Source organism: Carcharodon carcharias, chromosome 10 (assembly GCF_017639515.1).
Source record: "Carcharodon carcharias isolate sCarCar2 chromosome 10, sCarCar2.pri, whole genome shotgun sequence".
NCBI lineage: Eukaryota > Metazoa > Chordata > Chondrichthyes > Lamniformes > Lamnidae > Carcharodon > Carcharodon carcharias.
Window position 1 is genome coordinate 88314046 of NC_054476.1, and position 26312 is coordinate 88340357.

The window sequence follows — 26312 nt, forward strand, 5'->3', positions numbered from 1 at the left end:
ACTGTGTGAAGAGACTGACCCACAATGCAGCAGATTCACTGTGTGAAAGAGACTGATCCACAGAGCAGCAGATTCACTGTGTGAACGAGACTGACCCACAGAGCAGCAGATGCACCGTGAACAAGACAGAACCACGGAGCAACAGATTCACTCTGTGAACGAGAATGACCCACAGTGCAGCAGATTCACTGTGTGAACGAGACTGACCCACAGCGCAGCAGATTCAGTGAGAATGAGACTGACCCCCCAGCGCAGAAGATTCAGTGTGAAAGAGACTGACCCACAGTGCAGCAGATTCACGGAATGTACGAGACGACCCACAGTGCAGCAGATTCACTGCGTGAACGAGACTGACCCACAGTGCAGCAGATTCACTGTGTGAATGACAGTCCCACAGTGCAGTAGGTACACTGTGTGAACGAGACTGACCCACAGTGCAGCAGATTCACTGTGTGAACGAGACTGACCCACAGTGCAGCAGATTCACTGTGTGAACGAGACTGACCCACAGTGCAGCAGATTCACTGTGTGAACGAGACTGACCCACAGTGCAGCAGATTCACTGTGTGAACGAGACTGACCCACAGTGCAGCAGATTCACTGTGTGAACGAGACTGACCCACAATGCAGCAGATTCACTGTGTGAACGAGACTGACCCACAGTGCAGCAGATTCACTGTGTGAACGAGACTGACCCACAGTGCAGCAGATTCACTGTGTGAACGAGACTGACCCACAGTGCAGCAGATTCACTGTGTGAACGAGACTGTCCCACAGTGCAGCAGATTCACTGTGTGAACGAGACTGACCCACAGTGCAGCAGATTCACTGTGTGAACGAGACTGACCCACAGTGCAGCAGATTCACTGTGTGAACGAGACTGACCCACAGTGCAGCAGATTCACTGTGTGAACGAGACTGACCCACAATGCAGCAGATTCACTGTGTGAACGAGACTGACCCACAGTGCAGCAGATTCACTGTGTGAACGAGACTGACCCACAGTGCAGCAGATTCACTGTGTGAACGAGACTGACCCACAGTGCAGCAGATTCACTGTGTGAACGAGACTGACCCACAGTGCAGCAGATTCACTGTGTGAACGAGACTGACCCACAGTGCAGCAGATTCACTGTGTGAACGAGACTGACCCACAGTGCAGCAGATTCACTGTGTGAACGAGACTGACCCACAGTGCAGCAGATTCACTATGTGAACGTGGCTGACCCACAGGGCAGCAGATTCACTGAATGAATGAGACTGACCCACAGTACAGCAGACTCACTGTGATCGAGACTGACCCACAGTGCAGCAGATTCACTGTGAGAATGAGACTGACCCACAGTGCAGCAGTTTCACTGTGATCGAGACTGACCAACAGTGCAGCAGATTCACCGAATGAACAAGACGACACACAGTGCATCAGATTCAGTGTAAACGAGACTGACCAACAGTGCAGCAGATTCAGTGTGAATGAGACTGACCCAAAGTGCAGCAGATTCACTGTGAATGAGACTGACCCACAGTGCAGCAGATTCAATGAATGAATGAATGAGACTGTCCCATAGTGCAGCAGATTCACTGAATGAATGAGACTGACCCACAGTACAGCAGACTTACTGTGATCGAGACTGACCCACAGTAAAGCAGACTCACTGTGTGATCGAGACTGACCCACAGTGCAGTGGATTCACTGTGTGATCGAGACTGACTCAAAGTGCAGCAGATTCACTGAATGAACAAGACGACACAGGTGCACCAGATTCACTGTGTGAGTGACAGTGACCCACAGTGCAGCAGATTCACAGAATGAACGAGACTGACCCACAATGCAGCAGATTCACAGAATGAACGAGACTAATCCAGTGCAGCAGATTCATTTTGTGATCAAGATTGACCCACAGTGCAGCAGTTTCAATGAATGAACTCGACAACACGCAGTGCAGCAGATTCACTGTGTGACGAGACTGACCCAGAGTGCAGCAGATTCACTATGAGAACAAGACTGTCCCACAGTGCATCAGATTCACTGTGAGCGTGAACGAGACTGACCCAGAGGGCATCAAATTCAGTGTGAACGAGACTGACCAACAGTGCAGCAGGTTCGCTGTGTGAATGAGACTGATCCACAGAGCAGCAGATTCACTGTGTGAACACGACTGACCCACAGCGCAGCAGATTCACTGTGTGAGCGAGACTGACCCACAGTGCAGCAGATTTACTGTGAGAATGAGACTGACTGACAGTGCAGCAGATTCACTGAATGAACAAGACGACCCACAGTGCAGCAGATTCACTGTGTGAACGACACCACCCACAGTGCAGCAGAATCAGTGTGAACGAGACTGACCAACAGTGCAGCAGATTCAGTGTGAACGATACTGACCCACAGTGCAGCAGATTCACTGAATAAACGAGACTGACCCACAGTGCAGCAGATTCACTGAATGAACAAGACGCCCACAATCCAGCACAGAAACAGAATTACCTGGAAAAACTCAGCAGGTCTGGCAGCATCGGCGGAGCAGAAAAGAGTTGACGTTTCGAGTCCTCATGACCCTTCGACAGAACTAGGTGAATCTAAGGAAGGGATGAAATATAAGCTAGTTTAAGGTGTGTGTGGGGTGGGGGGGGGGGGGAGTGTTTAGGGGTTGGGGGAGAGAAGTGGAGGGGGTGGTGTGGTTGTAGGGACAACCAAGCAGTGATAGAAGCAGATCATCAAAAGATGTCACAGACAACAGAACAGATATTATCTAGATAATATCACCAACTTCAACACCTACGTGTTCTTTTGTTCTGTTGTCTGTGACATCTTTTGATGATCTGCTTCTATCACTACAACCACACCACCCCCCTCCACTTCTCTCCCCCAACACCACCCCCACCCCACCGCCCACTCCTTAAACCAGCTTATATTTCACCACTTCCTTGGATTCTGTTGAAGGGTCATGAGGACTCGAAACATCAACTCTTTTCTTCTCCGCCGATGCTGCCAGACCTGCTGAGCTTTTTCAGGTAATTCTTTTTTTGTGCTGGATTTCCACCATTCGCAGTTTTTTTGTTTTTACCACAATCCAGCAGATTGACTGTGTGATCGGAACTGACCCACAGTGCAGCAGATTCACTGTGTGAAGAGACTGACCCACAATGCAGCAGATTCACTGTGTGAACGAGACTTACACAGTGCAGCAGATTCACTAAGCGTGAACGAGACTGACCCAGAGGGCAGCAGATTCATTGCGAGCGTGAGCGAGAATGATCTACAGAGCGGCAGATTCACCGGGAACAAGACAGAACCACGGAGCAACAGATTCACTGTGTGAACGAGAATGACCCACAGTGCAGCAGATTCATTGTGTGAAGAGATGACCCACAATGCAGCAGATTCACTATGCGAACGAGACTGACGCACAGTGCAGCAGATTCACGGTGTGAACGAGACTGACACACAATGCAGCAGATTCACTGTGTGATCGGGACTGAAACCCAGCGCAGCAGATTCATTGAATCAAGGAGACTGATCCACAGTGCAGCAGATTCACTGTGTGATCGAGAATGACCCACAGTACAGCAGATTCACTGTGTGAACGAGACTGACACACAGTGCAGCAGATTCACTGTGCGAACGAGACTGATCCACAGTGCAGCAGATTCACTGTGTGATCGAGAATGACCCACAATGCAGCAGATTCACTATGTGAACGAGACTGATCCACAGTGCAGCAGATTCACTGTGTGATCGAGAATGACCCACAGTGCAGCAGATTCACTGTGTGAACGAGACTGACACACAGTGCAGCAGATTCACTGTGCGAACGAGACTGACCCACAGTGCAGCAGATTCACTGAGTGAACGAGACTGACGCACATTGCAGCAGATTCACTGTGTGAACGAGACTGACCCACAGTGCAGAAGATTCATTGTGTGAAAGAGGCTCACCCACAATACAGCAGATTCACTGTGTGATCGGGACTGACCCACAGTGCAGCAGATTCACTGTGTGAAGAGACTGACACACAATGCAGCAGATTCACTGTGTGAACGAGACTGACCCAGAGGGCAGCATATTCATTGTGAGCGTGAGTGAGAATGATCTACAGAGCAGCAGATTCACCGGGAACAAGACTGAATCACGGAGCAACAGATTCACTGTGTGAACGAGAATGACCCACAGTGCAGCAGATTCATTGTGTGAAGAGACTGACCCACAATACAGCAGATTCACTGTGTGATCGGGACTGACCCACAGTGCAGCAGATTCACTGTGTGAAGAGACTGACCCACAATGCAGCAGATTCACTGTGTGAAAGAGGCTGACCCACAATGCAGCAGATTCACTGTGTGATCGGGACTGACCCACAGTGCAGCAGATTCATTGAATCAAGGAGACTGATCCAGAGTGCAGCAGATTCACTATGTGAACGAGACTGACCAGCAGTGCAGCAGATTCACTGTGTGAAAGAGGCTGACCCACAGTGCAGCAGATTCACTGTGTGAATGAGGCTGACCCACAGTGCAGCAGATTCACTGTGTGATCGAGACTGACCCACAGTGCAGCAGATTCACTGTGTGATCGAGACAGACCCACAGTGCAGCAGATTCACTGTGTGATCGAGACTGACCCACAGTGCAGCAGATTCACTGTGTGATCGAGACTGACCCACAGTGCAGCAGATTCACTGTGTGATCGAGACTGACCCACAGTGCAGCAGATTCACTGTGTGATCGAGACTGACCCACAGTGCAGCAGATTCACTGTGTGAACGAGACTGACACACAGCGCAGCAGATTCACTGTGTGAATGAGACTGACCCACAGTGCAGAAGATTCATTGTGTGAAAGAGGCTCACCCACAATACAGCAGATTCACTGTGTGATCGGGACTGACCCACAGTGCAGCAGATTCACTGTGTGAAGAGACTGACACACAATGCAGCAGATTCACTGTGTGAACGAGACTGACCCAGAGGGCAGCATATTCATTGTGAACGTGAGTGAGAATGATCTACAGAGCAGCAGATTCACCGGGAACAAGACAGAATCACGGAGCAACAGATTCACTGTGTGAACGAGAATGACCCACAGTGCAGCAGATTCATTGTGTGAAGAGACTGACCCACAATGTAGAAGATTCAGTGTGTCAAAGAGGCTGACCCACAATACAGCAGATTCACTGTGTGATCGGGACTGACCCACAGTGCAGCAGATTCACTGTGTGAAGAGACTGACCCACAATGCAGCAGATTCACTGTGTGAAAGAGGCTGACCCACAATGCAGCAGATTCACGGTGTGATCGGGACTGACCCACAGTGCAGCAGATTCATTGAATCAAGGAGACTGATCCAGTGTGCAGCAGATTCACTATGTGAACGAGACTGACCAACAGTGCAGCAGATTCACTGTGTGAAAGAGGCTGACCCACAGTGCAGCAGATTCACTGTGTGAATGAGGCTGACCCACAGTGCAGCAGATTCACTGTGTGATCGAGACTGACCCACAGTGCAGCAGATTCACTATGTGATCGAGACTGACCCAGATGGCAGCATTTTCATTGTGAGCGTGAGTGAGAATGATCTACAGAGCAGCAGATTCACCGGGAACAAGACTGAATCACGGAGCAACAGATTCACTGTGTGAACGAGAATGACCCACAGTGCAGCAGATTCATTGTGTGAAGAGACTGACCCACAATGCAGAAGATTCATTGTGTGAAAGAGGCTGACCCACAATACAGCAGATTCACTGTGTGATCGGGACTGACCCACAGTGCAGCAGATTCACTGTGTGAAGAGACTGACCCACAATGCAGCAGATTCACTGTGTGAAAGAGGCTGACCCACAATGCAGCAGATTCACTGTGTGATCGGGACTGACCCACAGTGCAGCAGATTCACTGTGTGAATGAGGCTGACCCACAGTGCAGCAGATTCACTGTGTGATCGAGACTGACCCACAGTGAGGCAAATTCACTGTGTGATCGAAACTGACCCACAGTGCAGCAGATTCACTGTGTGATCGAGACTGACCCACAGTGCAGCAGATTCACTGTGAGCGTGAACGAGACTGACCCGGAGAGCAGCAGATTCATAGTGAGCGTGAGCGAGAATGATCCACAGTGCAGCAGATTCACTTTGTGAACGACACTGACCCACAGTACAGCAGATTCACTGTGTGAACAAGACTGACCCACAGTGCAGCAGATTCACTGTGTGAACGAGACTGGCCCTCAGTGCAGCAGATTCACTGTGTCAACGAGACTGACCCACAGTGCAGCAGATTCACTGTGTGAACGAGACTGACCAACAGTGCAGCAGATTCACTGTGTGAAAGAGGCTGACCCACAGTGCAGCAGATTCACTGTGTGAAAGAGGCTGACCCACATTGCAGCAGATTCACTGTGTGATCGAGACTGACCCACAGTGCAGCAGATTCACTGTGTGATCGAGACTGACCCACAGTGCAGCAGATTCACTGTGTGATCGAGACTGACCCACAGTGCAGCAGATTCACTGTGTGATCGAGACTGACCCACAGTGCAGCAGATTCACTGTGTGATCGAGACTGACCCACAGTGCAGCAGATTCACTGTGTGAACGAGACTGACACACAGCGCAGCAGATTCACTGTGTGAATGAGACTGACCCACAGTGCAGAAGATTCATTGTGTGAAAGAGGCTCACCCACAATACAGCAGATTCACTGTGTGATCGGGACTGACCCACAGTGCAGCAGATTCACTGTGTGAAGAGACTGACACACAATGCAGCAGATTCACTGTGTGAACGAGACTGACCCAGAGGGCAGCATATTCATTGTGAACGTGAGTGAGAATGATCTACAGAGCAGCAGATTCACCGGGAACAAGACAGAATCACGGAGCAACAGATTCAATGTGTGAACGAGAATGACCCACAGTGCAGCAGATTCATTGTGTGAAGAGACTGACCCACAATGTAGAAGATTCAGTGTGTCAAAGAGGCTGACCCACAATACAGCAGATTCACTGTGTGATCGGGACTGACCCACAGTGCAGCAGATTCACTGTGTGAAGAGACTAACCCACAATGCAGCAGATTCACTGTGTGAAAGAGGCTGACCCACAATGCAGCAGATTCACGGTGTGATCGGGACTGACCCACAGTGCAGCAGATTCATTGAATCAAGGAGACTGATCCAGAGTGCAGCAGATTCACTATGTGAACGAGACTGACCAACAGTGCAGCAGATTCACTGTGTGAAAGAGGCTGACCCACAGTGCAGCAGATTCACTGTGTGAATGAGGCTGACCCACAGTGCAGCAGATTCACTGTGTGATCGAGACTGACCCACAGTGCAGCAGATTCACTATGTGATCGAGACTGACCCAGATGGCAGCATTTTCATTGTGAGCGTGAGTGAGAATGATCTACAGAGCAGCAGATTCACCGGGAACAAGACTGAATCACGGAGCAACAGATTCACTGTGTGAACGAGAATGACCCACAGTGCAGCAGATTCATTGTGTGAAGAGACTGACCCACAATGCAGAAGATTCATTGTGTGAAAGAGGCTGACCCACAATACAGCAGATTCACTGTGTGATCGGGACTGACCCACAGTGCAGCAGATTCACTGTGTGAAGAGACTGACCCACAATGCAGCAGATTCACTGTGTGAAAGAGGCTGACCCACAATGCAGCAGATTCACTGTGTGATCGGGACTGACCCACAGTGCAGCAGATTCATTGAATCAAGGAGACTGATCCAGAGTGCAGCAGATTCACTATGTGAACGAGACTGACCAACAGTGCAGCAGATTCACTGTGTGAAAGAGGCTGACCCACAGTGCAGCAGATTCACTGTGTGAATGAGGCTGACCCACAGTGCAGCAGATTCACTGTGTGATCGAGACTGACCCACAGTGCAGCAGATTCACTGTGTGATCGAGACTGACCCACAGTGCAGCAGATTCACTGTGTGATCGAGACTGACCCACAGTGCAGCAGATTCACTGTGTGATCGAGACTGACCCACAGTGCAGCAGATTCACTGTGAGCGTGAACGAGACTGACCCGGAGAGCAGCAGATTCATAGTGAGCGTGAGCGAGAATGATCCACAGTGCAGCAGATTCACTTTGTGAACGACACTGACCCACAGTACAGCAGATTCACTGTGTGAACAAGACTGACCCACAGTGCAGCAGATTCACTGTGTGAAGAGACTGACACACAATGCAGCAGATTCACTGTGTGAACGAGACTGACCCAGAGGGCAGCATATTCATTGTGAGCGTGAGTGAGAATGATCTACAGAGCAGCAGATTCACCGGGAACAAGACAGAATCACGGAGCAACAGATTCACTGTGTGAACGAGAATGACCCACAGTGCAGCAGATTCATTGTGTGAAGAGACTGACCCACAATGTAGAAGATTCAGTGTGTCAAAGAGGCTGACCCACAATACAGCAGATTCACTGTGTGATCGGGACTGACCCACAGTGCAGCAGATTCACTGTGTGAAGAGACTGACCCACAATGCAGCAGATTCACTGTGTGAAAGAGGCTGACCCACAATGCAGCAGATTCACGGTGTGATCGGGACTGACCCACAGTGCAGCAGATTCATTGAATCAAGGAGACTGATCCAGAGTGCAGCAGATTCACTATGTGAACGAGACTGACCAACAGTGCAGCAGATTCACTGTGTGAAAGAGGCTGACCCACAGTGCAGCAGATTCACTGTGTGAATGAGGCTGACCCACAGTGCAGCAGATTCACTGTGTGATCGAGACTGACCCACAGTGCAGCAGATTCACTGTGTGATCGAGACTGACCCACAGTGCAGCAGATTCACTGTGTGATCGAGACTGACCCACAGTGCAGCAGATTCACTGTGTGATCGAGACTGACCCACAGTGCAGCAGATTCACTGTGTGATCGAGACTGACCCACAGTGCAGCAGATTCACTGTGTGAACGAGACTGACCCACAGTGCAGCAGATTCACTGTGTGAACGAGACTGACCAACAGTGCAGCAGATTCACTGTGTGAAAGAGGCTGACCCACAGTGCAGCAGATTCACTGTGTGAATGAGGCTGACCCACAGTGCAGCAGATTCACTGTGTGATCGAGACTGACCCACAGTGCAGCAGATTCACTATGTGATCGAGACTGACCCAGATGGCAGCATTTTCATTGTGAGCGTGAGTGAGAATGATCTACAGAGCAGCAGATTCACCGGGAACAAGACTGAATCACGGAGCAACAGATTCACTGTGTGAACGAGAATGACCCACAGTGCAGCAGATTCATTGTGTGAAGAGACTGACCCACAATGCAGAAGATTCATTGTGTGAAAGAGGCTGACCCACAATACAGCAGATTCACTGTGTGATCGGGACTGACCCACAGTGCAGCAGATTCACTGTGTGAAGAGACTGACCCACAATGCAGCAGATTCACTGTGTGAAAGAGGCTGACCCACAATGCAGCAGATTCACTGTGTGATCGGGACTGACCCACAGTGCAGCAGATTCATTGAATCAAGGAGACTGATCCAGAGTGCAGCAGATTCACTATGTGAACGAGACTGACCAACAGTGCAGCAGATTCACTGTGTGAAAGAGGCTGACCCACAGTGCAGCAGATTCACTGTGTGAATGAGGCTGACCCACAGTGCAGCAGATTCACTGTGTGATCGAGACTGACCCACAGTGCAGCAGATTCACTGTGTGATCGAGACTGACCCACAGTGCAGCAGATTCACTGTGTGATCGAGACTGACCCACAGTGCAGCAGATTCACTGTGAGCGTGAACGAGACTGACCCGGAGAGCAGCAGATTCATAGTGAGCGTGAGCGAGAATGATCCACAGTGCAGCAGATTCACTTTGTGAACGACACTGACCCACAGTACAGCAGATTCACTGTGTGAACAAGACTGACCCACAGTGCAGCAGATTCACTGTGTGAACGAGACTGGCCCTCAGTGCAGCAGATTCACTGTGTCAACGAGACTGACCCACAGTGCAGCAGATTCACTGTGTGAACGAGACTGACCCACAGTGCAGCAGATTCACTGTGTGAACGAGACTGACCCACAGTGCAGCAGATTCACTGTGTGAATGAGACCGACCCACAGTGCAGCAGATTCACTGTGAGCGTTAACGAGACTGACCCGGAGAGCGGCAGATTCATAGTGAGCGTGAGCGACAATGATCCACAGTGCAGCAGATTCACTATGTGAACGAAACTGACCCACAGTGCAGCAGATTCACTGTGTGAACGAGACTGACCCACAGTGCAGCAGATTCACTGTGTGAACGAGACTGACCCACAGTGCAGCAGATTCACTGTGTGAACGAGACTGACCCACAGTGCAGCAGATTCTCTATGTGAACGAGACTGACCCACAGTGCAGCAGATTCACTATGTGAACGAAACTGACCCACAGTGCAGCAGATTCACTGTGTGAACGAGACTGAGCCACAGTGCAGCAGATTCACTGAATAAATGAGACGGATGCACAATGCAGCTGACTTACTACGTGATCAAGACTTACCAACAGTGCAGCAGATTCACTGTGTGAACGAAACTGACCCACAGTGCAGCATATTCAATGTGTGAACGAGACTGAGCCACAGTGCAGCAGATTCACTGAATAAATGAGACGGACGCACAATGCAGCTGACTTACTACGTGATCAAGACTTACCAACAGTGCAGCAGATTCACTGAATGAACGGGACGACCCACAGTGCAGCAGATTCACTGTCTGAACAAGATGGACCCACAGTGCAGCAGAATCAGTGTGAACGAGACGGACCCACAGCACAGCAGATTCTCTGTGTGAAAGAGACTGACCCAGTGCCGCAGGTTCACCGTGGGTGTGAATGAGACTGACCTACAGTGCAGCAGATTCACTGCTTTGAGAATGAACTCAGTACCACCTTCATATGAGTAAGTCACACAGATACATCTCCCAGGGGCAGGGTATGTAACCACCGATACTGACTCTCCATGGGGTTTGTCTGTCCCCTCCCAAATTAGCATCACCAGGGAGTGTGTCTGTACCTCCCAATTCTAAAATTCCATCAGTTACGTTACCTGCTTGCACCTCCCTCAAATACCAAACCAGACTCACCCACTGAACAAAGAGACAGTAAGAGGAAACTCTTCAGTAATTTGTTTTCCATGGTTCTCGCACAGACTCAGCCCTCGCACCTGAACAAGAGAAGGGCACCATTAGTCAGTGCTTGACATGCTTCTGCTCTGTGTTCCAGGTTGGGACTCAACCCATTCCTTGATATAAAGACACAATCACAGTGAATGGCTCCATAAGAATTAGGAATAGCTCAACTTAAGCCTGCTCCATTCATTAAGGTCATGGCTGATCTAATGTGGCCTCAACTCCACTTTCCTGCCTGTCCTCCATAACCCTCAACACCCTTGTCCATCAAAAATCTAACACAGCCTAGAATATATTCAATGATCCAGCCTCCCCTGCTCTCTGTGGAAGAGAATTCCAATCACTAACAACCCTCAGAGAAGAAATTCCTCCTCATCTTCATTTTAAATGGGAAACCCCTTATCCTGAAACTGTGTCCCCCCCCCTAGTTCTAGATTCCACCATGAGGGGAAACATCGTCTCAGCATCCACCCTCTCAAGCCCACTCATAATCTTCTTTCAATAAGATCATCTCTCATTCTTCTAAATTCCAGTGAGAATTGGCCCAACCTGCTCAACCTTTCCTGTTTGATTGTATTCTGATTTTCTGAATGTCTGCTACTATTTCCTTAATAATGGATTCCAGCATTTTCCCAATGACAGATATTAGGCTAACTGGCCTAGAGTTTCCTGCTTTCTGTCTCCCTCTGTTCTTGAACAGAGGACCATATTCTCCCAATATACAGTCTCCCCAGTGATACTGTACACTCCTCTGCAACCCCCCCAGGACTTATTTCCCACGGAAGACTAGTGAGGTGTGATCCCCAGTCCAAACTGTTGCTCTCTATGCGTCATATCAATGCTGTCCTCATGTCCTATTATCTTCCTCCCAAACCCATCATATCAGAACCATTCAATGATTCAGCACAGCAGGAGGCCATCTGGCCCATCATGCCTATGCCAGCTCTTCAATTTCTCCCACTTCTCACCATGTTCTCTTTCTACAACTGTAACCTTTCCCTTAAGGATTGATCCGGTTTCTTTTCAGGTAGTTCCTTATCACAACTCACTGTGGAAACATTGGCTTCTCTTCCCATTCTTCTGTCAATCACCTACAATCTGTGTCCCCTGGCTAATGAGCCTACAATCACTGAAACACTCTCCTTTATTTGCTTGAACAAAGCCTTTCAAGGTTTTGAAGATAAGATTTTGTCAAATCTCCTTCTCACCTCCTCTGCTCCAGTGAGAACAATCCCTCCTCTAAATCTCTTTGCATAACTGAAGTCCCCATTCCTGGGATCAATCCAGGCATTCACCCTCTCAAAGTCAGGTGTCCAGAATAGGACACAATACTGCAGCTGGGGTATAACCAGACACTTGTAGAGGTTTAACACAAGTTCCTTGCTTCTGTGCTCTGTGCCTTATTGTGTGTGCCTTTTCCCATCCTTCTCACTTCTCTACCATCTTCAAAGACATATGTAAATGCAGCCCTCATGTCTCTGCTCCTCAACCCGCTTTAGCACTGTGCATGTAAAGAACCTATATTTTTATTTTTCTTGCACTGTGGCTTTAAAAAGCTACATTGGCTGCAGTCTAACAAAAACTGTTCTCTGAAGCAGGAAGAGAAGATCTACAATGTTGCCACTTGTTGGAACAAGGTGTGCCAAGCTGGACGATGGTGCCGGAAAGGACATATCTAAGAGAGAACTGCCTAGCGACAGCATTTGATTGGCTGCTGACCAGATGACCAGGGTTTTGTGATAGCAGTAGCCAGGAGACGGATCCTAACCTGCCAAAAAGAAAGACCAAAAAACTTCTCTCTCCTGGGTTTTTGGTAAAACTCCAACAATTCTACCATAGTCATTAGCTCACATCTCCAAATCCTGTTTTTTGAGAAGTCAAAAGCAGGTTGTCAACTGGTAAACTACAGACTGGAAGTATTGAAAGATCACCTCGTGTCAGCAGTACAGGTCTGCAAGGACTTGGAAGACTTCATGCAAAATCAACTCATCTAAACCTGTACTCCGGATTGGTGCTATCGAACTGATTTTACCTCACCCTTAAAATCCTTGTTCTGTGCCTTGCGTGTGTTTGTGTATAGGGGTTAAAAAGGGGTAAAGTAAGTTTTAGAGTTAAGAGTTAGCAGTTCATATTTCTTTCTTTTGTCATTGGTTAAAAACAATCTGCTTAATAAACAGTTATTTTCTTGTTAAGTTTACAAACCTGGTGCTCGTATTCTAAATCTAAACTAAATTACAGTTAGGTAAAATTGGGGCAATTTGGTGGTCTGATTATACTTTTCACATTTGTCATGGCTAGGGGAGCAGTGGAGCTTGACATTACAGTGCACTATCCCCAGTGAGTCATGACACTCATTCTTCCTGCCAAAATACATATCACATTTCTCTACATTAAATTTCATCTCTTGTATGATTGCCCATTTCACTATGCCATATGTGTCCTCTCAGGCATCCTCACTCTGAGTCACAGTCACCTGTTTGACTGACACTTGTTCCAGACAGACTCAAAAGTGGCCAGACTGACTGACCCTCTCTCCGGCCCCAGTCACAATGGCCAGTCTGACTGACCCTCACTCCAGTACAGTAACCAGTCTGACTGATCCTCACTCCAGCCTGAGTCACAGTGACTTGTCTGACGCTTGCTCCGGCCTCAGTGACCAGTTTGACTGACTCTCACTCTGGCCTCAGTCACAGTGACCAGTCTGACTGACCCTGGCTCCAGCATCAGTCACCGTAACCAGTCTGACTGACCCTCACTCTGGCAGAGACACACTCCCACCTCCAACTTCCCACCTCCCTTGCACCGCACATCCTCTGCCACTCCCCCCCCGTTCTCTCCCAACACCAACCCTCTTTGCTCACCCTCGCCCCTCCTGCTCCCCCTCTCCCGTCCTCATACTGTCACCCTCACACTTCCTCACTCTTCGAATCCCTCTCACTCAACTGCTCTCCCACTGAATCATCAAGGCTCCTTAGACAACACCATCCAAATCCTGACCTCTACCATCCAGAAGGACAAGGGCAACAGATAGATGGGAACACAACCATCTGGAAGTTCCTCTCCAAGTCACACACCATCCTGACTTGGAAATATATCGCTGTTCCTTCACTGTCACTGGGTCAAATCCTGGAACTCCCTTCCTAACAGCACTGTGGGTGTACCTACACCACATGGACTGCAGCAGTTCAAGGCAGCTCACCTCCACCTTCTCAAGGGCAATTAGGGAGAGGCAAGGAATGCTGGACTTGCCAACAATGCCCACATCTCATGAATGAATAAAAAAAAGTCTCTGACACTTACTCCCTTCTCTATCCTCGCCCCCACCCACGCTCACCCCACTTTTTCTCTTGTAGTCCCTCCCCCTCCCACACAATCCCTCCCCCACTGTCTCACCCTCACCCATGTAATGACATGGCCCGGGCAAATCCCCCACTTTACCATTACCATCAAGCCAGGGTATCAACCCTGGTTCAATGAACAGTGCAGGGGGGCATGCTAGGAGCAGCACCAGGCATACCTAAAAATGAGATGTCAACCTGGTGAAGCTATAACACAGGACGATTTGCGTGCCAAACAGCATAAGCAGCAAGTGATAGAGAGAGCTAAGCGATTCCACAACCAACGGATCAGATCTAAGCTCTGCAGTCCTGCCACATCCAGTCATAAATGTTAGTGGACAATTAAACAACTCACTGGAGGAGGCGGCTCCACAAATATCCCCAACATCAACGATGGGGGAGACCAGAACATCAGTGCAAAAGATAAGGCTGAAGCATTTGCTACAATCTTCAAACAGAAGCGCCAAGCAGGTGATCCATCTCGGCCTCCTCTGGACATCCCCAGCATCACAGCTACCAATCTTCAGCCAATTCGATTCACTCCACGTAATATCAAGAAACAGCTGAAGGCACCAGATACTGCAAAGGCAATGGGTCTTGACAATATTTCGGCAATAGCACTGAAGACTTGTGCTCCAGGGCTTGCCGCGCCCCTAGCCAAGCTGTTCCAGTAAACACTGGCATCTACCTGGCTATGTAGAAAATTGCTCAAGTATGTCCTGTACACAAAAAGCAGGAAAAATCCAACCCAGCCAATTAGTGCCCCATCAATCTACTCTCGATCATCAGTAAAGTAATGGAAGGGGTCATCAACAGTGCTATCAAGTGGCACTTGCTTAGCAATAACCTGCTCGCTGGTGCCCAGTTTAGGTTCCGCCAGGGCCACTCAGCTCCTGACCTCCTTACAGCTTTGGTTCAAACATGGACAAAAGAGCTGAACTCCCAAGGTATGGCAAGAGTGACTGCTCTTGACATCAAGGCAGCATTTGACCGACTGTGGCATCAAGGAGCCCTAGCAAAACTGGAGTCAATGGAAATCAGGGAAAATCCTCCACTGGTTGGAGTCATACCTAGCACAAAGGAAGATGGTTGTGGTTGTTGGAGGTCAGTCAGCTCAGCTCCATGTCATCACTGCAGGAGTTCCTGAAGGTAGTGTCCTAGGCCCAACCATCTTCAGTTACTTCATCAATGACCTTCCTTCCACCATAAGGTCAGAAGTGGGGATGTTTGCTGACGATTGCACAACGTTCAGCACCATTCATGACTCTTCAGATACTGAAGCAGTCCATGTCCAAATGCAGCAGGACCTGGACAATATCCAAGCTTGGGCTGACAGATGGGAAGTAACATTCACATCACACAAGTGCCAGGCAATTACCATCTCCAACAAGAAAGAATCTAACCATTACCCCTTGATGTTCAATGGCATTACCATCACTGAATTCCCCACTATCAACATCCTGGGGGGTTACCATTGACCAGAAACTGAACTAGCCATATAAATACTGTGGCTACAAGAGCAGGTCAGAGGCTAGGAATCGTGTGACGAGTAACTCACTTCCTAATTCCCCAAAGTCTGTCCACCATTTACAAAGCACAAGTCAGGAGCGTGATGGAATACTCTCCAATTGCCTGGATGAGTGCAGCCCCCTCAACACTCAAGAAGTTTGACACCATCCAGGACAAAGCAGCCTGCTTGATTGGCACCCCATCCACAAACATTTACCCCTTCCACTACTGACGCACAGTAGCAGCAGTGAGTACTATCTAGAAGATGCACTGCGTCAACTCACCATTGGCTCCTCCAACAGCACCTTCCCCATTACCATCTAGAAGGGTAAAGGCAGATGGATGGGAACACCACCACTTAGAAGTTCCCCTTCAAGTCACTCACCATCCTGACTTGGAAATATATCACCATTCCTTCACTGTCGCTGGGTCAAAACTCCCGTCCTAACAGCACTGTGGGTGTACCTGCAGCACATGGACTGCAGCAGTTCAAGATGACAGCTCACCGCCACCACCTTCTCAAGTACAAATGCTGGCCTACTTGCACTCCCTCCATCTGTCTCTCGCTCCCACTCTCCAACTACCTCTCCCCCCGCCCTCCCATCCACTGTCCGCTCCTCTCCCCCAGCACCTGCTCTTATACAAACGAGGAATAGGGCATTCAGCCCCTCGAGCCTACTCTGCCATTTAATAAGGTCATGTCTAATCTGATAGTAACCTGAAATCTGCATCCCACCTACCCCCAATAACCTATCACTCCCTTACTTACCAAGAATCTATCCACCTCTGTCTTAAAAATATTCAAAGACTCTGCTTCCACCACCTTTACAGTTAGTGTTCCAAAGATTCATGACCCTCAGAATGAAAAAAAATTCACCTCAACTGTGTTTTAAATGGGTGACCCCTAGTTCTAGATTCTCCCACAAGAGGAAACATCCTCTCCACATCCATCCTGTCAAGTCTACTCAGGATCTTACATGTTTCAACCAATTTGTACCTCACTCTTCTAAACTCCAGTGGATACAAGTCTAGCCTGTCCAAGCTTTCCTCATAAGGCAACCCACCCATTCCTCGTATTAGTCTGATAAACCTTCTTTGAACAGCTTCCAAAGCATTTACATCCTTCCTTAAATGAGGTGATCAATTCTGTACACAGTACTCCAAATGTGGTCTCATCAATGTTGTGTACAACTGAAGCATAACCTCTCTACTTTTGTATTCAATTCCCCTCGCAGTAAATGATAACATTATATTAGCTTTCCTAATTACTTGCTGTACTTGCATACTAGTCTTTTGTAAGTCATGCACTCGGGCACCCCAGATCCCTCCGTATCTCAGAGCTCTGCAATCTCTCACCATTTAGATAATATGCTTCTCTTTTATTCTTCCTGCCAAAATGGACAATTTCACATTTTCCCACATTATACTCCATCTGCCAGGTCTTTGCCCACTGACTTAACCTATATATATCTACTTGTAGCTTCCTTATATCCTCTTCACAACTTCCTTTCCTACGTATCTGCGTCATCAGCAAATTTGGCAACCATCCCTTCAATCCCTTCATCCAAGTCATTTATATAAATTGTAAACAGTTGAGTTCCCAGCACTGATCTTTGTGTTACACCACTTGTTACAGCTTACCAACTTGAAAAAGACCCATTTATGTCTACTGTTTCCTATAGGCTAGCCAATCTTCTATCCATGCCAATATGTTGCGCCCTATGCCATGAGCTTTTACCTTTCACAATAACCTTTGATGTGTCTCTTTATCAAATGCCTTCTGGAAATCTAAGTATAGTACATCCACAGAACACGTTACTTCCTCAAAGAACTCCAATAAGTTGGTTAAACACAATTTTCCTTTCACAAAACCATGTTGACTCAGCCTGATTACCTTGAGCTTATCCAAGTGCCCTGCTATAGCTTCTTTAATAATAGCGTCTAACATTTTCCTTACAACAGATGTTAAGCTAACTGGCCCGTAGTTTCCCACTTTCTGTCTCCTTCCTTTTTGTAGAATGGAGTTACATTTGCTATCTTCCAATCTAATGGGACCTTCCCTGAAACTAGGGAGTTTTTGGAAATTAAAACCAATGCAGCAACTATCTCACTAGCCATTTCTTTTAAGACCCTAGGATAAAGTCCATCAGAAGCCAGGCTGTCAGCCCACAGCTCCAACAAGTTACTCAGGACCACTTCTCTGGTGAGTGTAATTTTCCTGACTTCCTTCCCCACTACTATTTCCTGATTTATAGCTGTTTATGGGATGTTACTTGTATCCTCTATAGTGAAAACTGATGCAAAATACCTGTTCAATTCAGCTGCCATCTCCTTGTTTTCCTTTATCAATTCTCCAGACTCACTTTCTATAGGACCCATGCTCACTTTGTTAATTTGTTTCCTTTTTAAATATTTATAGAAACTCTTGCTGTCTTTATATTTCCGGCTAGCTTTCTCTTGTACTCTAATTTTTCCTCCTTATTAATCTTTTAGTCATCCTTTGCTGTTCTTTATATTCTGCCCAGCCTTCTGGCCTTCCACCTATCTTTGCACAATTATATGCTTTTTTTTTCAGTATGATACTATCTTTAACCTTTCTACTTAACCACAGATGGTGAGTCCATCTCTTGGACCTTTTCCTTACTTGTTGGAATGTATATATTCTGTGAATTCTGAAATATCCCCTTAAATATTAGCCACTGCATCTCTATTGATCTATCCCTTAACCTACTTTGCCAAGCCAGCTCAGCTTTCATGCCCTCATAATTGCACTTAAGTTTAAAAATTTATTCTCAGACCGACTCCTCTCTCCCTCAAACTGAATGTAAAATTCAATCATATTGTGGTCGCTGCTACCTAAGGTGCCTTCACTATGAGATCATTAATTAAACGCATCTTGTTACATAATAATTGGTCTTGTATAGCCTGCTCTCCGGTTGGCTCCAGAACATGCTGTTCTAAGAAACTATCCCAAAGACTTTCAATGTACTCATCTAGGCTACATTTGCCCAAATTACTTTTCTAGTCTATATGTAAGTTAAAATCTCCCATGATTGTCGTTGTGCCTTTCTGACAAGCTCCCATTATTTCTTCGTTTATGCTCCACCCTACCATGTGGTCACTGTTAGGGGGCCTGTACACAACTCCCACAAGTGACTTCTTGCCTTTACCATTTCTCATCTCTACCCAAACCAATTCCACATCCTGGTTTCCTGAACTTAGGTCATCCCTCTCTATTGTGCTAATACCATCATTAACTAACAGAGCCATCCCTCCACCTTTTCCTCACTTCCTGTCCTTCCTCAATATCCTGCATCCTTCAATATCCAAACCATGTCCTCCTGCAGCCATGTCTCCATAATTGCCATCAAAGCGTACTTATTTATTTCTATGTGTGCTCTCAGTTCATCTGTTTTATTTTGAATGTTTTGTGTATTTAGATACAGAGCTTTTGGGTGGAATTTTACCACCCCTCCCGCCGGTGGGATTTTCCTGTGCTGCCGAAGGCAATGAACTTTTGAATGGCTCACCTCATTTTACAGTCCTGCCCCCACTGAGGCCAGGCTGTAAAATTCTACCCTTTAGTTTCATCCTTTTGTTCTTTCTATAACCTCTAGTCTTATCTGTTGATTGACTGTTAGATTTGTAGTCTCTATCCCTTCCTGTCACTGTCTGTTTTTCATTTCCCATAATAATATCTTTCTCTTTTGCCTTGTCTCTACTCTTTGATTTACCACATCTTCCCAAATTTGATCCCTTGCCCCCACTATTTAGTTTAAAACCCTCTCTACTTTCCTAGTTATGTGGCTCTCAAGAACACCGATCCCAGCACAGTTTGAGTGCAGGTCGTCCCAACGCTACAGATCCCACTTTCCCCAGTATTGGGCCTGTGCCCCACCAACTGGATCCCACTTCTCCCACACTCGTTTTTGAGCCACACATTCATCTCCCTAATCAGATTTGTCCTATGCCAATTTGCACATGGCTCAGTTAATAATCCAGAGATTATGACCTTTGAGGATCTGTTTCTTAATTTGGTGCCTAGCTCCTCAAACTGACTATGCAGTAACTCCTTCTTTGTCCTGCCTATGTCATTGGTACCAACAAAGACCACGCCGACTGAGCCCTCCCTGTCCCACTGCAAGTTCTCTTCAGCCCCAAGATGTTCAGAACCCTGGCACCGGGCAGGCAACACAGCCACTTGGACTCACGCTCCTTGCTGCAGAGAATAGTGTCAATCCCTCTGCCTATTCCCTACTACCACTGCGCTCTTTTTCCCTCCCCCCACTTGAATAGCTTCCTGTACCATGGTGCCATGGCCAGTTTGCTTTTCCACCCTGCAGCCCCCACTGTCATCCAAACAAGCTGAAGAAACCTCACACATGTTGGACAATTGCAGAGGCTCCTGCTCTCTTGCCCTCTGATTCCCCTTACCTGCCTCATTCACAGTCACATCCCCCTGTCCCTGACCACTGATCAAATCTAAAGACCCTGTCCTAAGACTGCATGCTGTAGCTGTGACACATCACCTGTCATAACATCCTTAATGTGATCTAATTACTTTATTCAATTTTATGTTTTATTGTTTTTATATACTTTATTAACATTACCACCAGTTGCTAGACTATTTGAACTCTGTCTCTCTCTCACTCCCTCCCTCCATCCCACCTCCACCTCTCTCTCACACTCCCTCTCCCCATCCCTCCCTCCCTATCCAATCCCCCATCCGTATCCGTCCCTCCCAATCTCTCCCTTCTCATTGTTCCCACCCACCTTGTCTCTCCCTCCCGATCACTCGCTAGCCCCCACCCATCTCTCCCTCCCACTCAGGCACTCAACCCACTCCCCACTCAGGAACTCACGACCCCACCTCTCACTCAGGCCCTCCTTCCTCCTCTCTCACCCCTCCCTCCCACTCACTCACTCCCACCCTCCCCCACTCCTTCTCTCTCCCGCTCACCCACCCCCTCTCCCCTCCACCCTCCTATCTCTCTCCACCTCCCTCCCCCCCACCCCTCTCTCTCCACCACACCTTTCTTCTCTCCCCCTTCTCACCCCCCCACTCACCCTCACCCCCTCCCCCTTCACCCTCACCCCCTCACCCCCTCACCATCACTTGCTCCCCCCTTCACCCGCGCACACTCTCCCCCTCACCCCTCTCCTCCATTATCTCCTCCGGCCCCACCCCCTCACCTCCCCCGCCCCCAACCCCCTTACCCCTCTCTCTCCACCTCCACCTCCCCTTCTTACCCTCACCCTCTCCCCCACCTCATCCCTGCCTCTCTCGCGCCCTCACACCCCTCACCACCCCCCCGCTCCCCCACGGACCCTCACCCCCTCCTCACCTTCACGCCCCTCAGCCTTACCCCTCTCTCCCCCTCACCCTCGCCATCACCTCCGCCCCTCGTTTTCCCACCCCTTCCCCCTCAACCCATCTCCTCTTCCCCTCAACCTCGCCCCCTCTCTCCCCTCACCCCCATCTCTCCCCCCTCACCCTCATCCCCAGCCCCTCAGCCTCACCCCCCTCTCTCCCCTCGCCCCCTCCTCACCCCCTCACCCTTGTCCCCTCTCACCCCCTCCACCCCCTCTCGCGCCTCCTCACCCTCAACATTCATCCTGGCCCCCTCTCTCCCCCTCGCCCCTCACTTTCCCACCCCTCCCCCCACCTCCCACGCCTCCCTCTCCTCTCCCCCTCAACCTCGCCCTCTCTCCCCTCACCCTCGCCCCCAAGTCTACCCCTCTCTCCCCCTCACCCCCCTCAGCCTCACCCTCCTCTCTCTCCCCCTCACCCCCTCGCCCTCCTCACCCTCACCCCCTCTCTTTCCCACCCCTCCCCTCGCCCCGCACTCCCCCTCAACCTCTCTCTCCCCTCACCCCATCTCCCCCACTCTCTCCCCCTCAGCCTCGCCCCCCTGATCTCTCTACCCCCAGCCTCTTCACTCTCCCCTCACTCCGCTCTCCCACACCTCACCCTCACCCCCTCTCACCCCCCCATCCCCATTCTCTCCCCTCTCCCATTCGCCCACACCCCACCCCCCTCGCACCCCCTCCTCACCCCTCCCAAACGACCCCCTGCCTCCTCCCTTCCCTCCTCCCCCTCGCCCGCCTCCCAGCTCGCCTCACCCCCTACCTCCGCTCCCTCTCCCCCCACCACCCGTCTCCCCTCCCCACCCCCCGCCCTCTCCACCCACCCTCCCTCACCACGCACCCCGCTCTCCCCTCCCCCTTCCCATCCCTTCCTCTCCCGCCCCTTGCCCCCACCCAGCTCCCCTCACCACCCACTCCCTACCGCTGCTCCTCCTCTCCCCTCCCCCTCCCACTCCCTCACCCCAGCCCTCCACGCCCCCTCACCACCCCCTCTCCTCCTCTGCACCCTCCCCCTCTCCCACCCTCCCCATCCTCCTCTTCCCCCTCGCCCACCCCAAACTCCTCCCCTCTCCTCCTCCCACACCCTCACACCCTCCCCCTCCCCCCTCCTCTCCCCCCTCCCCTTCTCCCCCTATCGCTCCCCTCTCCCCCTACCCCCTAAACACCTCGTCCTCTCCTCCTCTCCCCCTCCCCCTCTCATCCTCTTCACCCCTACCCCCCTCCTCCTCTCCCACCCTCACCCCTTCTCCAACTCTCCTCCCCCCTACCCCTCTCCCCTCCCCCTCCTCCTCACCCCCTTCTTCCTCTCCGCCCCTCCCTACTCGCCCACATCTCCCTCCTCCTCTCCTCCCCCCCACCCCCTCCCCCTCCTCCTCCCCCTCTGCCACCCTCCCCCCTCTCCTCCTCTGCCACTTCCTCCTTCCCCCTCTCCTCCTCTCACCCCTCCACCTCCTCCCCCCATAACCTTGTCCCCTCCACCACCTTCTCCCGCCACACCCTCACCCCCTTCTCCTCCTCCTCCTTCCCCTCGCCCTCTTCCCCATTCCCCTCCCTCCTCTCTGCCCCTCCCCCTCCTCCCTCCTCTCTGCCCCTCCCTCCTCCCCCCTCCAACCTCCCCCTCTCCTCCTCTCCCCCCTCTCCTCCTCTCCCCCCTTTCCTCCTCTCCCCCCTTTCCTCCTCTCCCCCCTTTCCTCCTCTCCCCCCTTTCCTCCTCTCCCACCCACTCTACCCCTCCCCCTGTCCTCCTCTCCTCCCTCCACCCTCCTCTCCCCATTCCTCCTCCTCTACTCCTCCACCCTCTACCCCTCCCCCTCTCCCCCCACCCCCTCCCTCCCTCCTCTCCCCCCAGCCTCCCTCCTCTCCCCCCACACCCCTCCCTCCTCCTCCACTCCCCCCACCCCCTCCCTCCCTCCTCCTCCACTCCCCCACCCCTCCCTCCCTCCTCCTCCACTCCCCCACCCCTCCCTCCCTCCTCTCCCCCCACCCCCTCCCTCCCTCCTCCCTCCACTCCCCCATCCCCTCCCTCCCTCCTCCTCTCCCCCCATCCCCTCCCTCCCTCCCTCCACTCCCCCCATCCCCTCCCTCCCTCCTCCTCTCCGCCCACCCCCTCCCTCCTCCTCCTCTCCGCCCACCCCCTCCCTCCTCCTCCTCTCCCCCCACCCCCTCCCTCCTCCTCCTCTCCCCCCACCCCCTCCCTCCTCCTCCTCTCCCCATCACCTCCCTCCCTCCTCCTCTCCCCCCACCCCCTCCCTCCTCCTCTCTCCCCCCACCCCCTCCCTCCCTCCTCTCCCCCCACTCCCCCTCCCCCCTCCCCTCCCCCCACCCCCTTCCTCCCTCCCCTCCCTCCCTCCCTGCCCCCACCCCCTCCCTGCCCCCACCCCCTCCCTCCCTCCCCCTACCCCCTCCCTGCCCCCTACCCCCTCCCTCCCTCCCCCTACCCCCTCCCTCCCCCTCTCTACCCCACCCCTCCCTCCCCCTCTCTCCCCCCACCCCTCCCTCCCTCCCCCCACCCCCTCCCTCCCTCCCCCTCTCTCCCCCACCCCCTCCCTCCCCTCCCCCACCCCCTCCCTCCCCCTCTCCCCCACCCCCTCCCTCCCCCTCTCCCCCCACCCCCTCCCTCCTCTCCCCCACCCCCTCCCTCCCCTCCCCCACCCCCTCCCTCCTCTCCCCCACCCCTAACTCTCTCCCTCCTCTCCCCCCCCACCCTCCTCCTCTCCCCCACCCTCCTCCTCTCCCCCCACTCCCCCACCCTCCTCCTCTCCCCCCACTCCCCCTCCCTCCCTCCTTCCCCCCACTCCCCCTCCCTCCCTCCTTCCCCCCACCCTCCCTCCTTCCCCCCACTCCCCCTCCCTCCCTCCTTCCCCCCACTCCCCCTCCCTCCCTCCTTCCCCCCACTCCCCCTCCCTCCCTCCTTCCCCCCACTCCCCCTCCCTCCCTCCTTCCCCCCCCCTCCTCCCTCCCTCCTTCCCCCACCCTCCCTCCTCCTCCCCCCACCTCCCTCCTCCTCCCCCACCTTCCCTCCCTCCTTCCCCCCATCCTCCCTCCTCCTCCCCCCACCTCCCCCCCACCCTCCCTCCTCCTCCTGCCACCCTCCCTCCCTCCTCCTCCTGCCACCCTCCCTCCCTCCTTCCCCCCACCCTCCCTCCTCCCCCCCACCCTCCCTCCCTCCTTCCCCCCACCCTCCCTCCTCCTCCCCCCACCTTCCCTCCCTCCTTCCCCCCACCCTCCCTCCCTCCTTCCCCCCACCTTCCCTCCCTCCTTCCCCCCACCTTCCCTCCCTCCTTCCCCCCACCCTCCCTCCCTCCTTCCCCCCACCCTCCCTCCTCCTCCTCCCCCCACCATCCCTCCCCCTTTCACCTCACCCTCCCCCTCTCCCCCCACCCTCCCTCCTCCTCTCCCCCACCCTCCCTCCTCTCCCCCACCCTCCCTCCCTCCTCCTCTCCCCCACCCTCCCTCCCTCCTCCTCTCCCCCACCCTCCCTCCCTCCTCCTCTCCCCCAACCTCCCTCCCCCTCTCCCCCCACCCTCCACCTCCTCTCCCCCTTCCTCCCTCTGCCTCCTCTCCGCCCACCCTCCCTCTCCCTCCGCCTCCTCTCCCCCTCCCTCCCTCACATTCTCAATCCTATTCCAGTCGTTTTTAACACAAGTTCTCCCTATTCCGCCATTTCCATTTCTCTCTCACGCTTCTCACCTTTCAAATCTTCACCACTTTCCTGAACTTCCACAAGGCAGACAAACCGCAACAGTGACGCAGCTCACAGCGCAAACCGAACGTTCGAAAGTCAACACGGGAGACGGCACAACGCAGACTCACACCGGGAGATGGCAGCGCGCAGACTCACACCGGGAGATGGCAGCGCGCAGACTCACACCGGGAGATGGCAGCGCGCAGACTCACACCGGGAGATGGCAGCGCGCAGACTCACACCGGGAGCAAGGAGGACGCAAACTCAGACAAGGATGCGGCAGAGGCAAGACGCCAAAGGGAAACTGGCAATGCGCAGACTGAAACTGGGCGGTGATGAGGAAAACCTGAATTCGGGCGCCGGTCACGGCAAAAGGCGAATAGCAAACCGCACCCCCTAGCGGCGGTATTATCATTCTCACACTGCAGTATTAGTATCTGTACCTGCGGTGATTATAATTCTCACACGGCGTTAATAGTCTCTGTCACTGTGGTGACTATAATCCTCTGCAGTAATAGTGCCTCTGTCACTGCAGTGATTATAATTCTCACACTGTGATAATAGTGTCTCTGTCACGGCGATGATTATAATCCTCTCGTTGCGGTAAATGTGTCTCTGTCACTGCAGTGATTATAATTCTCACACTGTGATAATAGTGTCTCTGTCACGGCGTTGATTATAATCCTCTCATTGTGGTAATAGTGCCTCTTTCACTGCAGTGATTATAATTCTCACACTGCGGTAATACTGACTGTGTCACTGCAGTGATTATAATTCTGACACTGCCGTAATAGTGTCTCTGTCACTGCGATGATTATAATCCACACACGGCAGTATTAGTGTCTCTGTCTCTGCGATGATTATAATACTCCTACTCTGATAAAAGTGTCTCTGTCACTGCGGTGATTATAATTCTCACACTGCGTTAATAGTGTCTCTGTCACTGTGGTGATTATAATTCTCACACTGCGGTAATAGTGTCTCTGTCACTGCGGTGATTATAATTCTCACACTGCGGTAATAGTGTCTCTCACTGCGGTGATTAAAATCCTCGCGTTGCGGTAAAAGTGCGTCTGTCATTGCGGTGATTATAATTCTCACACTGCTGTAATAGTGTCTCTGTCACTGCGGTGATTAAAGTTCTCACACTACGGTAATAGTGTCTCCGTCACTGAGCTGATTATAATTCTCACACTGCGGTATTAGTGTCTCTGTCACTGCAGTGATTATAATTCTCACACTGCG

At 51.4% G+C, this 26312-nt stretch overlaps 1 protein-coding gene across 2 annotated transcripts in view; it reads right to left on the reverse strand.

The window, feature by feature from the left end:
• Positions 1-25234, reverse strand: part of LOC121283624 (CD59A glycoprotein-like) — a 117061-nt gene extending 91827 nt beyond the window's left edge. Inside the window, exons 1-2 of one of the 2 annotated variants that reach the window (XM_041198400.1) lie at positions 25073-25234; positions 11124-11203 (exon numbers count right to left, since the gene is read on the reverse strand). In XM_041198400.1, coding sequence (XP_041054334.1) covers positions 11124-11175 — 52 coding nt within the window. In that variant the 5' untranslated portion in view covers positions 11176-11203; positions 25073-25234. The remainder of the gene's footprint in view (positions 1-11123; positions 11204-25072) is intronic. The other variant, XM_041198398.1, reaches the window with a different exon arrangement.
• Positions 25235-26312: the final 1078 nt, after the last annotated feature.